The 14,423-nt window shown below is 43.5% G+C and overlaps 1 protein-coding gene across 11 annotated transcripts in view; it reads left to right on the top strand.

The window, feature by feature from the left end:
• LPAR3 (lysophosphatidic acid receptor 3) overlaps window positions 1-14,423 on the top strand; it is a 116,381-nt gene that overhangs the window by 16,093 nt on the left and 85,865 nt on the right. For 7 of the 11 annotated variants that reach the window (XR_008513899.1, XR_008513903.1, XR_008513931.2 and 4 more), the window contains one exon: window positions 6,010-6,142. The exons of 2 other annotated variants lie outside the window; for them this stretch is intronic. Coding sequence is in view for 4 of the 9 variants with exons in the window: in XM_054532139.1 (XP_054388114.1) it covers window positions 6,107-6,142 (36 nt within the window). In the remaining 5 variants the exon portion in view is untranslated. Of the gene's footprint in view, window positions 1-5,997; window positions 6,143-11,466; window positions 11,531-14,423 lie in introns of all 11 variants that reach the window. 2 more of the 11 variants (XR_008513930.1, XM_054532179.1) reach the window with 2 other exon arrangements.

The raw sequence follows: 14,423 nt of genomic DNA on the forward strand, positions 1-14,423 counted from the left end.
TAAAATTTTACTTTAAGTTCTGGGATAAACGTGCTGAATGTACAGGTTTGTTACATAGGTATACATGTGCCATGGTGGTTTGCTGAACCTATCAACCTGTCATCTAGGTTTTAAGCCCCACATGCATTAGGTATTTGTCCTAATGCTCTCCCTCCTCTTGCCCCTAACCCCCAACAGGAACCTGTGTGTGATGTTCCCCTCCCTGTGTCCATGTGTTCTCATTGTTCAACTCCCACTTATGAGTGAGAACATGAGGTGTTTGGTTTTCTGTTTCTGTGTTAGTTTGCTGAGGATGATGGTTTCCAGCTTCATCCAAAGGGTCCTTTGCTTTCTTATATAAAATTAGAATCGGTTTGTCAATTTCTACAAAAAGGCCTGGTGGAGTTGTGATTAGATAGCGTTGATTCTACAGATTGAATTGGGGAGAATTAAAATCTTAACCCATCAACATGGTGTAGCTCTTTATGTATTGCCAATCTGGATGACTTTTTATTTCATTTAACTGCTTTTTTACACAGGTAGAATTTCCAGTAGAATGTCAAATAGAAGGAGTAAAAATAAACATCTTGGCTTTCTTCCTGATCTCACATATAAAGTGTTCAATATTTTGCCATTAGCCATGCTGTTAGCAGTAGGTCTTTCATGGATTCCTTTTATCAAACTGAGAAAAATTTCCTTCTACTTCTAATTTGCTAAGTTTTATTTTTTACTTTTTTGAGACAGGGTCTTGCTCTGTTGCCCAAGCTGGAATGCAGTAGCGTGATCTCGGCTCACTGCAACCTCCACTTCCTCAACCCAAGTGATCCTCCCACCCTACCCTCCTGAGTAGCTGGGACTATAGGCATGTGCCACCACACAACATCCTGCTAATTTTCTGTATGTTTTGTAGAGAGGGGTCTTGCCACGTTGCCCAGGCTGGTCTTGAACATCTGGACTCAAGCAATTCACCACCTCAGCCTCCCAAAGTGTTGGGATTATAGGTGTGAGCCACCGTGTCCCGCTGGTATTTTTTTTTTTAATCAAAAAATGGGGCCAGGTGTGGTGGCTCACGCCTGTAATCCCAGCACTTTGGGAGGCTGAGGCAGGTGGATCACCTGAAGTCAGGAGTTCAAGACAAGCCTGGCCAACATGGTGAAACCCCGTCTCTACTAAAAACACAAAAATTAGCCAGTGATGGTGGTGGGCGCCTGTCATCCCAGCTACTCAGGAGGCTGAGGCGGAGAATCACTTGAACCTGGGAGGCAGAGGTTGCAGCGAGCCAAGCTCTGCCACTGCACTCCATCATGGGCGACACAGTCAGACTCAGTCTCAAAAGCAAAACAAAACAAAATAAAAAACAAAAAACCACAGGTGCTAGCTTTTGCCAACTGTATTTTCTGCATAAATTGAAATAATGATATAACTTTTATTCTTATTTTATTAATCTGGTGAATTACTGAACTTTGATTGATTTTTAAAATGTTGAAACCACCATACATTAATGAGTTAAATCTCAGTCATACTATATTATCTGCATATGTTGCTACATTTCATTTGCTAATTTTTTGGAGAATTTGTGTTCTATGTTCATAAATGATATTACTCTATAATTTTCCTCTTTTATAATCTTCTTCTAAGGTTTTGCTGTTAACGCTATGTGGGCCTCATGAAATAGGTAGAGAAATTTTCCTTCCTATATTTCCTTAGAAAGTTTTTATAAGATAAATATTATTTTCTTCTTAAATATTTGATAGAATTCATGAGCGAAGCCATCTGCACCTAGAGTTCTGTTCATGAGGTTTTCCATTACATATTCAATTTCTTTGATAAGCATAATGCTAGCCAGACATCTTATTGCTTTTTCTGTCAGTTTTGGTAAGTCATGTTGTGTTCGGAAGTTATTCCTTCCAGTGGGTTCTTGGTCTCACTGGCTTCAAGAATGAAGCCGTGGACCCTCGTGGTGAGTGTTACAGCTCTTAAAGATGGTGTGTCTGGAGTTTCTTCCTTCAGATGTTCAGATGTGTCCAGAGTTTCTTCCTTCCGGTGGGTTCATGGTCTCGCTGACTTCAGGAGTGAAGATGCATACCTTCGCAGTGAGTGTTACAGCTCTTTAGTCCAGAGTTGTTTGTTCCTCGTGGTGGGTTCGTGGTCTTGCTGACTTCAGGAATGAAGCTGCACACCCTTGCGGTCAGTGTTATAGTTCATAAAGGTAGTGCAGACCCAAAGAGTGAGCAGCAGCAAGATTTATTGCGAAGAGCAAAAGAACAAGGCTCCCACAGCATGGAAAGGGGGACATGAGCAGGTTGCCACTGCTGGCTGGGGTGGCCAGCTTTTAGTCCCTTATTTGGCCCCGCCCACATCCTGCTGATTGGTCCATTTTACAGTGCGCTGATTGGTCCATTTTACAGAGTGCTGTTTTTAGAGTGCTGATTGGTGCGTTCACAATCCTTTAGCTAGACACAGACACTGATTGGTTTGTTTTTACAGAGTGCTGATTGTTGTGTTTACAGTCCTTTAGCTAGACACAGAGTGTTGATCGGTGCATTTACAATCCTTTAGCTAGACACAAAAGTTTTCCAAGTCCTCACCCGACCCAGAAGCTCAGCTGGCTTCACTTCTCAATGTTTTTAAAGGAATTTCTCCTTTTCATCAACTTGTCAAATTTATCTAATATTATTTTTTAACTTTTTGATGTGGGTAGGAACAATAGTGATGTTCCCCTTTCATTACTGATTTGACAACTTGTGGAGTTTTCTTCTGTATCTTGACCAATCTACTACGAGAATATTAGTTTTATCAATCTCTTCAACAGAACAACTCTTGGTTTTCCCTACTGTTTGTTTTCTCTTTCATTGCTTTCCATTCTTGTTCTTTTATTTCCATTTTCTACTTTCTTTGGGTTGATTTTGCTCTTCTTTTTTCTAGCCTTTTAAGGCAGATGTTTAGATCGTTAATTTTTTCACTTTATTTTTTTCTAATACAGGTGGCACCTATGGCTTGACTTATGATTTTTTTTTTTACTTTAAAATTCGTCTATCTGTACATAACCTCATCATAAGTAGAGAAGCATCTGTATAACCAATTAAAACTATAAACATCTTTTTAAGTACTGCTTTGGCTGCAACACATAAATTTTGATGTGTAATGTTTTCATTATTATTCTGTTCAAAATTTCTAAATTCTCTTGTGATTCTTTCTTTGATCCATGGGTTATTTATATGTGTGTCACCTAATTTCCAAATATTTGTGGATTTTAAAGATATCTTTTTGTTGTTGGCATCTAATTTACTATCATTTTGGCCAGAGAATAATTTCAATTATTTTAGATTTATTGAAACTTGTTTTATGATTCAAAATATGGTCTATCTTTGGGGGACTCAAGGGGAAAGGCTGGGAAGGGGGTGAGGGATAAAAGACTAGAAATTGGGTTCAGTGTATACTGCTCGAGAGAAAAGTGCACCAAAATCTCACAAATCACCACTCAAGAACTTACTCATGTAACCAAATACCACCTGTTCCCCAAAAACTATGGAAATAAAAAATTTTAAAAATACATGGTCTATCTTGGTGAATATTACATGTGTACTTGAAAACACATATTTTGTAGTTGATGGGTGTAACGTTTATAAACACCAATCAGGTAAGTTAGTTGATGGTGTTGTTCAAATCTTCTATAACCTTATTTTTTTGTCTACCTGTCCTATCAACTATTGAGAAGTGCTAAAATCTACAACTATAATTAGGGATTTGTCTGTTTCTCCCTTTGGCTCTGATAATTTTTATTTCATATACTTTGAAGATTCATTATTTGATGAGCTGATCATTTTATCATCATGAAATAATTGGTTTTCTCCAGGTAATAAGCTCATTTTAAAAATTACCACAATATATTATATCTTTTTAATTTCCACTGCATTTGGTTGTAGGTACTATTACTCCATTTATAATTGTAGAGTCTGAGTGAAATTGGCCAAGGTTTTTAACTAGTAAATATGGTAGAACATATAAAAGTTTTCAAACTTGAAGGCTGGGTGCGGTGGCTCAGGCCTGCAATCCCAGCACTTTGGGAGGCCGAGGTGGGCGGATCATGAGATCAAGAGATCGAGACCATCCTGGCCAACATGGTGAAACCCCATCTCTACTAAAAATACACAAATTAGCTGGGTGTGGTGGCGCGTGCCTGTAGTCCTAGCTATACTCAGGAGACTGAGGCAGGAGAATCGCTTGAAGCCGGGAGGTGGAGGTTTTAGTGAGCCAAGATTGCGCCACTGGACTCCAGCCTGGTGACAGAGTGAGACTCCATCTCAAAAAAAAAAAAAAGTTTTCAAACTTGACAGCGAATCTTAGAAGTCATGGGCACTTTAATTAAGTCCTATAACATGTTTCAGTTTTATTCTTTTGTTTTTCACAACTTTTTACTTATATGCTTATTTCTACACACATTGGTCATTATTTTCCTCACTCATATTTATACGTTGTACCCGTCATTGTTATTCGCCTTTGCTATACTAGTTCTATCACAACATGGCATAATGAAAGTAAGCCATGTCCAAGTAATTAAAAAACCTAATACTGAACCTCCTAGAAAATCTTCTATTATAGCAAGACCATTTATCATGACATATTTTCTTGCTGGTAAGTAATAACTAAATTCTTTCAAAGTGAAGTATAAAATTATGTGATTTACTTGTTTTAGAATGTTTCTGTCATAATATTATAGAATCCTATTTAATCTTATATATTTTTTATTTCAAACTGTATGACATCAAAGGCTGAAAACTTCTTAGCCCTTGATCTTCCATTTTAAAGGCATCAGCCCTCTATTTCAGAGGAACTAAAGGTTAAAGCTCTGATTTTTTAAATTGTGCATTCACATTATCTTAGTCTACTGTGTTAGTATTCAAATTACACAAAAACATTAAATATTAATCTGGCCAGTTCCCCTCAAATCCAATTGAAAAAAAATCAGTCCCGGAGATGAGAATGTTAGTGTCGTATTACAGCTTTCTTTTGCAAAACAAGGATAAAAGTTTAGTGCATAGAATGCAGAAAGTTCTGGCAGGATTTATTTACAACTATTTCCTTTTTCTTTTTCAGGTTTACTAGAATAAATATTTGTGCAGCTGAATGTGTTGCTAGAAGCAGGTCCTTGATGGCTGCCTTAGGCAAAGCCAGTATCTAGGCATAGTATGGACATCAGGCTTGGGGGAAGGTAGCCTATTATACAAGCTGCTATCATTGTCCACACATGACTTCATCTTTGCCTGGGTGGCCCTCAGCATTCCACAGTTGTTGAACTCATGGAGTCTCCATAATGTTCTCTTCTCTTGGTGAAGTGCGTATACATATCTCAGGCTGCAAACTTAGGCAGACAAACATACAACTATTTTTGTAAAAGCGGATCTGAATTCTATCTTGAACCTCCTATTTCTTTCTTTCTTTTTTTTCCGAGACTGAGTCTCACTCTGTTGCCAGGCTGGAGTCCAGTGGTGCAACCTCGGCTCACTGCAACCTCTGCCTCCCAGCTTCAAGCGATTCTCCTGCCTCAGCCTCCCGAGTAGCTGGGACTACAGGCACCTGCCACCACGCCCAGCTAATTTTTGTATTTTTAATAGAGACAGGGTTTCACCATGTTGGCCAGGATGGTCTCGATCTCTTGACCTCTTGACCTCGTGATCCGCCCGCCCTGGCCCCCCAAAGTGCTAGAATTACAGGCATGAGCCACCGTGCCCGGCTGAATCCCCTATTTTTATCACTGACTGAATAATTTAGTCGTATGGCTTTCCAGGTAAACTTGGGCAAATGCAACAGTTTCAGTCATTTTAAGTTTATATTTAGGCTTCTGCCCCTCTCATTTTCTCCGTGTGGCATCTAGGTTCTAAAGAGACTTTAAGGTGTTCAGGTGTTGGGGTAGAGTGGGTGGGTGGTAAACACCTGGCTCACTACATTCCTTTGGGGGTGATTCTCCCTCCTAATCTTTGGATGCTGGCCTCTGTCCCTGCTGCATTCACCATCCAGGTTTCCTTTTAGGTATTTAGCAGCAAAGAACTGACTTGAGTGCTATTCTCCATCACTCTGGGGCTCACAGGAAACTGTGGATTCAGTCCCTCCTGTGTCTATTTCTGCCATGTCACCACTTCAGTACTGCTGCTGCCCATATCAGGTTGGTATGAAGCACTTCCATTAATATTTTCTATCCAAGTCTCAGATGGAAAGCAGGGCACAGTACAATATTTCAGGGGTCCCTAACCCCGGGGCCACAGACCAGTACCAGTCCTTGGCCTGTTAGGTACAGGACCACACAGCAGGAGGTAAGCAGTGGGCCAGTGAGTAAAGCACCATCTGTATTAACAGCCACTCCTCATCACTTGAATTATTGACTGAGCTCCACCTCCTGTGAGATTAGCAGTGACTTTATTATAGATTCTCATAGGAGCACAAACCCTATAGTGAACTGCACGTGCGAGGGATCTAGGTGCGGCTCCTTATGAGAATCTAATGCCTGATGATCTGTCACAGTCTCTCATCACCCCCAGATGGGACCACCTAGTTGCAGGAAAAGAAGCTCAGGGCTCCCACTGATTCTACATTATGGTGAGATGTATAATTATTTCATTATATATTACAAGGTAATACTAATAGAAATAAAGTGCACAATAAATGCAATGTGCTTGAATCACCCCGAAACTATCCCCGCTCTGCTGTCCATGGAAAAATTGTCTTCCACAAAACTGGTCCCTGGTGCCAAAAAGGTTGGGGACCTCTTCTCTATTTGTATCAGTCAGGGTCGTCTGCGTTACGCTGTGGTAACAAATGCTCCCCAAATCTCAGTGGCCTAGAAAGACTAAGGTTTATTTTTCACTCGGCTGGCCTTCCTGGGTCAGCCATGGTATTTCTCCATGCCTTGTGCTCTCCTAGAGCCAGGCTGGCAGAGCTGATATTGCTGATATCAGGGTAGAGGAAAAAGAGAATAAAATGAACCTTGTGCTGGCTAGAAAAGCTCACACTTTATTGGCTAAAGCAAGTCAAATGGATAAACCTGACATCAATAAGGCAGAGAAGTTGAATTCTCCTCTGGAAAGGGGCAACTTATATTATTTATTTATTTTTATTTTTATTTTTTGAGACGGAGTCTCGCTCTGTCGCCCAGGCTGGAGTGCAGTGGCACGATCTTGGCTCACTGCAAGCTCTGCCTCCCGGGTTCATGCCGTTCTCCTGCCTCAGCCTCCCAACTAACTGGGACTACAGGTGCCTGCCACCATGCCCGGCTAATTTTTTTTTTTTTTTTTTTTTTTTGTATTTTTAGTAGAGATGAGGTTTCACCGTGTTAGCCAGGATGGTCTTGATCTCCTGACATCGTGAACTGCCCACCTCGGCCTCCCAAAGTCCTGGGATTACAGGCGTGAGCCACTGCTCCCGGCCAGGGGCAGCTTATTTTTTTTTATTTTTTATTTTTTGAGACAGAGTCTTGCTCTGTCGCCCAGGTTGGAGTGCAGTGGCGCGATCTTGGCTCACTGCAAGCTCCAACTTGAGGGTTCACGCCATTCTCCTGCCTCAGCCTCCTGAGTAGCTGGGGCTACAGGCGCCCGCCACCATGCCTGGCTAATTTTTTGTATTTTTAGTGGAGATGGGGTTTCACCGTGTTAGCCAGGATGGTCTTGATCTCCTGACCTCGTGATCCGCCGGCCCCTGTCTTCCAAAGTGCTGGGGTTACAGGCGTGAGCCACCGCACCTGGCCAATATATTTTTAAATAATAATGCAATCTACCACTTTATTCCTGGGTTCCTAAACTTAAGGGGAGACCTAAGTGTCCCTAATAACTTAGCCTGAGGAGTGGTGAGGGGTCAGAAACACCATGCTCATGGCTTTCAGTGCTATCTCTTCTTCAATTAAAATTCTCCTCCCCAGGTCAGGAAACCCTATCTAACCTCCGGGGAGGGTGGTCTTGTTCTTCATCTGTTCTCTTCTAATTGACTGTTTATGGACAAAACATTCATGTTTCCCTTCTTTCTGCACTCAGCCCTTTGAAGCTCCAGAGAACCCATCTTTTACAAAATCACAAACCTTGGTGTTCAAGATTAGTTTTTCTGCTGTGAATTTAAAAAAACCTATTTACAAGCTGAGAACTGCTTTCTTTTATTCTTTCTCTTTTCTTACTTTTTTTTTGAGATAGGGTCTTGCTCTGTCACCCAGGCTAGAGTGCAGTGGTACAATCATGGCTCACTGAAGCCTCTACCTCCTGAGCTCAAGCAATCCTCCCACCTCAGCCTCCTGAGTAGCTGGGACCACAGGTGCACATCACCATGCCTGGCTAATTTTTTTTTTTTTTTTTTTGTAGAGACGGGGTTTGCCTTCTTGCCCAGGCTGGTCTTGAACTCCTGAGCTCAAGTGATCTGCCCACCTTGGCCTCCCAAAATGCTGAGGTTACAGGCATGCCAGGTCTGCTTTCTGTTTTCTCTTTTAAAAATTTTTTGGGTTTTTTCTGTGGTTGTTTTGTTGTTTTTGTGTCCACCCTTGATAAATGCTCTCAGAAAAATAGATTCTCTTGCCTCAGTGAGCTGAGGGGTCATGAGGGCAACAAGGAATGGTATTAAAAGAAAACCTCAATTATTGTCTCCAAATAGAATTTCCTCAAAACTGGAAGGTAGGTAAAGTAGTTGTGAAAATAAAGGCTGCTTGGATGGGAGCTTTAGGGTGTTGTTGTCCTGAGTGACTGCTCTAAAGCATGCTTACTGTAGCAGCGGTGGATTATCACTTTCCATCCCATAATCTCCAATGCTCTTTATAAAGGATTTGTAAAAGATTTACAATGCTAGCTTCCTATTTTCTGCTTGAAACTTCCCCTTGAGAATTACAATATTTGCCTATAGTTTCACACTAGCCAAGCTCACATGTGTGCTAAAGTAATATTCAAGTGAATGTACATGAAATTACAATGAACCAGAAACCGAGTAAAACAGGGAGCTTACCTTAGATTCTGTTTTTTCAACATATGTTGATTTTTATTTTTGATTTTTTTATTTATGGACTATTTCCATGACTTTCAATTGAAGTTACTCATATACTACTGAGAGATACTCCACAGGGCCACCTACCGTTCTTGTACTCTCTTTGCCAGTAGTTTCTATGGAGTTAACTTTGCTCAGTCTTTTCTCAGAACTGTTATTTCAGGTACCACTTTCATCTCTCACATTACAGCTTCCATTCCACTTTCTCACACTATCCACCTGCTGTAGGCATCCTCATTGCTTATTAGTATAAATGAGCAAAATTCAGCAGAGATTCAGTTCAGATACTTCCCAAAGTTAAGAACAACACATCTGTGAACTCCTGCCCATATGATTGAAGCCCCAAGGTGAGTTGGGGACAGAGGAACATGGCCTCTTTCCATAAATCCAGAGAGGAAGAAGCCTTGCTTGAGTCCCACATTGCTTCTCACTGTGGCAGGAGGCAGGCAGTTTTGTGTTTTTTAAATTTACTTTGTTTTTTGAGACAGAGTCTCACTCTGTCACCCAGGCTGGAGAGCAGTGGTGTGATCTCGGCTCACTGCAACCTCTGTCTTCCGGGTTCAAGCTATTCTCCTGCCTCAGCCTTCTGAGTAGCTGGGATTACAGGTGCACGCCACCACGCCTGGCTAATTTTTTGTATTTTTTTTTTTTTTTGTAGAGATGGGGTTTTACCATGTTGGCCAGGCTAGTCTTGAACTCCTGGCCTTAAAGTGGTCCACCAACCTTGGCCTCCCAAAGATCTGGGATTACAGGCATGAGCCACCACATCCACCCCCAATTGTTCTTTCAGCCATCACAATTTCATTCTATCAAGCACTGTGGAATGCCCCTTTTACCTCCTTATAGAAACAACGTTATAACTCTTTGTGTTTCCAAGAACACAAAACACAACACTTGTATACATGAAGCTGACCAGCAAATGTTTGTTGAAAGTTTTGAATGACTTTCCAGCCAGTGATCTCTAAGACAAAATACACTCTCAGCCTTCATGCTTGCCATTTTGATGTTAATTTTAATTTGGCTTTGCTAATAAAAACATTTTGGTAGAGAAGTGAGACACCACAGGCCAAACAAGGATTTGTAGGAGGTTCTGGTGGATAATCCCTGGGCTACCTTCTAAAAACTAGGAATTGGGGGCCACATCTTTCTTTTTAGTTGTCGTTTGCCTCTTGTCTTTTCTTTCCTGCTTCTCCCCGTATGTGTTTGTTTGTTTGTTTGTTATCATTGCTTTTCCTCTCTGAATCTGTTTCTCTGTAACACCTTCTGGCCTTCCCCTCACATCTGACCCATCTAGCTGTTAAAAACCATCTAGATGGAAAGTCTCTTTCCTTTCGCAACACAGCTCCCCACGCCCTCTTCACTTTCCTCCTTTTTTAAGAATTTAGATTCAACTCTGAGGGATCCCTGTTCTGCTTTGCAATTACCTTGAGTTCAGGAAGTTCCCAAGGTACAACAGAATGCAACATAATGTGTTTCCCAAGTGCCTTTGTTAGTAAGTTGTTTGGATTCAGAACAGATTTTCCCAGCAAAAAGAAGGCTCTTAGTGGTGTTTACAGTCTAGCCTCCAACATCTTACTCAACATACTACACATTTGTTGCGTCAAGTATTCACTAAATGCTGGTGGTTGAGTATTTCCGTGATTACCAGGTTGCCCTTCAGCACCGTGATGTTTGAGCTGAGCTGTTTACTCCCTTGACCGAGCTCTTTTTTTTTTTTTTTTTTCCGAGACGGAGTCTTGTTCTGTCGCCCAGGCTGGAGTGCAGTGGCGCGATCTCGGCTCACTGCAACCTCCGCCTCCTAGGTTCAAGCGATTCTCCTGCCTCAGCCTCCAGAGTAGCTAGGATTACAGATGCGTGCCACCATGCCCGGCTAACTTTTTGTATTTTTAGTAGAGACGGGTTTTCACCATGTTTGCTACCGAGCTCTTTTTATCATATGCAAAGCTTCTGCTTGTAAAGGTAAACACATGATCTTGCCTTAGCCCTAGCTTCGCAAGTTGTACTTCTCTCTACACAGTTCAACTGCAAGACACCGCAACAGTTTTCTCAACACTCAGATGAAACAATAATTTTCACATGCTGATGAAAACTTAGCCGTAGCCCCGGGGAGGTTTGAGGCACATTAGGCTATTATGGTCTATAGGATGAGACCCACGGAGTAAGAGACGTAACCTTATTAAAACATCCTCTGCAGAGAAAACAGAATCTCTTTGATGGTAGGGGACAGATTATCTAACAGGTTGTTTGCAAGGATGAGGTTCCTAGCTGGCACACAGAAGGGCGCAGTATTAATGCTGAATGCAAGATGAATGAATGAACGGATAGATGGATGGCAAAGGGTCACAGGAAGACATCTGGGCACACAACTCTCATTGAAGTCTGAGTGGGAAGGACTTCACCTCACAGTATTTCCTTTTTGTAAGGTCACCAGGAAAGCACAACTTTGAATATTTCTGTGACTTCGTTATTGTTTTGCAGAATTCAGAGAGAACAACGCCTTCATGACATTTGTTTTACTTTGCATCTTTCTTCTTTACTAAAGGTGGGTCAGTGGAAGTTTTATATTTCAGCTTTGAAAAACAAAGTATCCAGGACTATTTGCCCCAGGAGGCCAAGAAACCTCTTACAAGAACCTTAAATATTTTTGGTTGCCTCTGGGGGCTGTCCGCACCCTCGGGTAGCTTTGGGGTTGAGGTTTCCAGCGTTAGGTCGGGCTTGGAGTAGAGCCTGCCTCCCACGAGGGTGGTGGGTGTGGGCTGCACTTCCCGCAGCCACTTCAAACAAATCTCTGAGGACAGAGGGGCAGAGGGACTGTGTTCTAATACGGAGCTCCGAGGTATGGCTCCGTGAGGCTTGTGGGTACTAGCGGTCCTTTAGTGGGCGCCTTTCCCCCTCGGGGCCGACCACCCACCTGGGGATGATCCCAGGCAGGAACGCGTCTGCAAGAGCGCTGCCCTCCCGCGGCTCGCACGGGCCCCTTTGAGCGCAGCTCGCGGCCTTGCCGGTTGGGGACGCTCTCCCGTGGGAACGTCGAACGCACCCGGCGGGGCGGGGCGGGGCGGGGCAGGGCGGGGCCGCTGTCCCTAGATCCCTCCCTCGCACCGCCAAACTTTCCTACGGCTCTGGGCGCGTCGCAGCGGTCGCTGGAGAGGAGGCGCTCCGCCGCCCGCCCGCCCGCCCGCCGCGTCCTCCGCTGCTTCTCCGCGCCCGGCTGGAGCCCGGCGCCCGGTCGCCCCGTCGCGCTCGGTCCCGAGGGCATGCGACAGCCGCAGGGGCCCCCGCTCCCGGGCTCGGCGGCGCGGGTGAACGTGAGCGGTGAGTGAGGGTCCGGGCGCGGGGAGGGTACCCTGAGCCGCCGTCACCAGGGCGTGCGTCGTGGGGAGGCCGGAGCTAAGAGGCGCCTGCCGGGCTCCAGCCGGCGGCTTTTCGGGGTTGCCTGGCGTGCAAGCCTGGGCTCCAGACCCACTCCAAACCCCTGGGACAAGACTCTCCCGGCGGGTGTATAGCAAAACTCGCTCTTTTCCCACCTTTTCCCCCGCTAGGAGCAAAAAGCAATCTAGATGCAAAATCGGCGTTGCGTCCGCTCCTGAGGGCTGGCAGGCTGGGCGCAGAGGCTAGGAGAGCGCCGCACGGGTTGCCTCTGCCTTTGCACATGTGGTTCTTTCCAAACTCAGTCTCATTGCCGTCGATGGTGATTAGGAAACTGGGGTTCTCTCGTGAAGCCTAGGGATATAACGTTTTTCAGCCTCCAGTTACATCTGGTACTGTGCTGTGTCCGCTGGGGAACAGCTTGAACCATGTGCAGGCTTCTAGAGATTCGGGAACTAGTAACTAGCAACACTGTCGGGGTTGTTTGTTCAGGGTATGCCCCCTCACCACCACGAGATAAAAGTGCTTTTGTTCTGTAGCAGAGTTACTTTATTGCTTTCCCTCAACAAGTTGCAGCTACACAAAATTGCTTAGAAATTCCGCACGCATGTAATTTGAGGAGTGACTGTGAATATTGGAAACAATTTAGTCTTCTTAAGGTAATCATTAAAATGGCCCTGAAAAGCATTTGTAGATTAGTATTTATTTATTTATTTATTTATTTTTGAGACAGTCTCGCACTATCGTCCGGGCTGGAGTGCAGTGGCGCGATCTCGGCTCACTGCAACCTCCGCCTCCCAGGTTCGAGCGATTCTCCTGCCTCAGCCTCCCTAGTAGCTGGGATTGCAGGCGCCCGCCACCACGCTAGGCTAATTTTTTGTATTTTTAGTAGAGACGGGGTTCCACTATGTTGGCCAGGCTGATCTCGAACGCTTGACCTCGTGATCCACCCGCCTCGGCATCCCAATCACGCCACCGTGCCCGGCCAGGTCCGTTTTTTTAAACTGAGTAATTTCCACGAAATGTTTCCCCCATGATTTGTTATTGTCATTACAATGCTTTTCTTCCTCCTTTTCCTCCGAAAGTAGCATTACCTGTTCTTGAGATGTCGTTTAGAAATAAAGGGCTTTCTCACGGTTCCAACTTAGTCTGTAACAGAGAATAAAGTAAATTGTCAATTACAGACAGACAATCAATCTCCTCTTTACAAATTCCATGTACTGCACAACGTTTCATTAATGCATGGACTTTTGTATTGCTGAGAAGAGTTGTTGGATTTTCCCGTGATCCATCAACAGTTGCTAACCCTGCTTTCCATGGACAGTGGATCCGATATTATTTAGTGGCCTGAGTCCAGTAAACAGAGTTTTCCTCTTTTTGGGACAGAAGCGATACAGTTAGAAACACACACCTTGACTCTGTTAACCCCAGGCTTGTCTAAACAAACTGAGCTGTTCTAAAAAGACGAGCAAGCAAACCCTGCCAGTCGGAGTTGTGTACTTGAGATAAGCTTCCAGAATTGTCTCTTGTGCCTTGAGACAGCAAGGACCTAGTTATCCTGTGGAGATCTGGACGTCTAACCATTTGGACAACACTTACATTGATTGTCACTATCATATAACTAGGAAAATCGGTCATTTTGGCAAAAATTTTTTCTTTGTCTTTAGAATTCGAAACTTTGAGGTTTTGATTTAATTACATATGAGACTCTGCTTGTCTAAACCTTTCAAATGCATTTATCAACTACCACTCTTTTTTTTTTTAATCAGATCAGACCTATTTTAGATATCTTGCTGTTCTGCAAGATATTTGTTAGAACAGGCCTGCATATGTTTTCTATGAATGGAGACTGAATTGAAAACATTAAAGTATGAGATTGTTTTTCATGTGTGTTCACCGGAATCTATTTAAGAAACTACAGCATGTTAACTCTCCATCTCATTTTTCAGAAACACACGTGCACAGTGGAAGAAATGCACACACAGCATTGTAGCCAGGCAGCACCCAGACACACAGTCTCAACATCACTTGTACACACATGCCTAAGGCTGGCTGCTTCTCCTCCC

The sequence above is a fragment of the Pongo abelii genome, chromosome 1 (assembly GCF_028885655.2).
Source record: "Pongo abelii isolate AG06213 chromosome 1, NHGRI_mPonAbe1-v2.0_pri, whole genome shotgun sequence".
NCBI lineage: Eukaryota > Metazoa > Chordata > Mammalia > Primates > Hominidae > Pongo > Pongo abelii.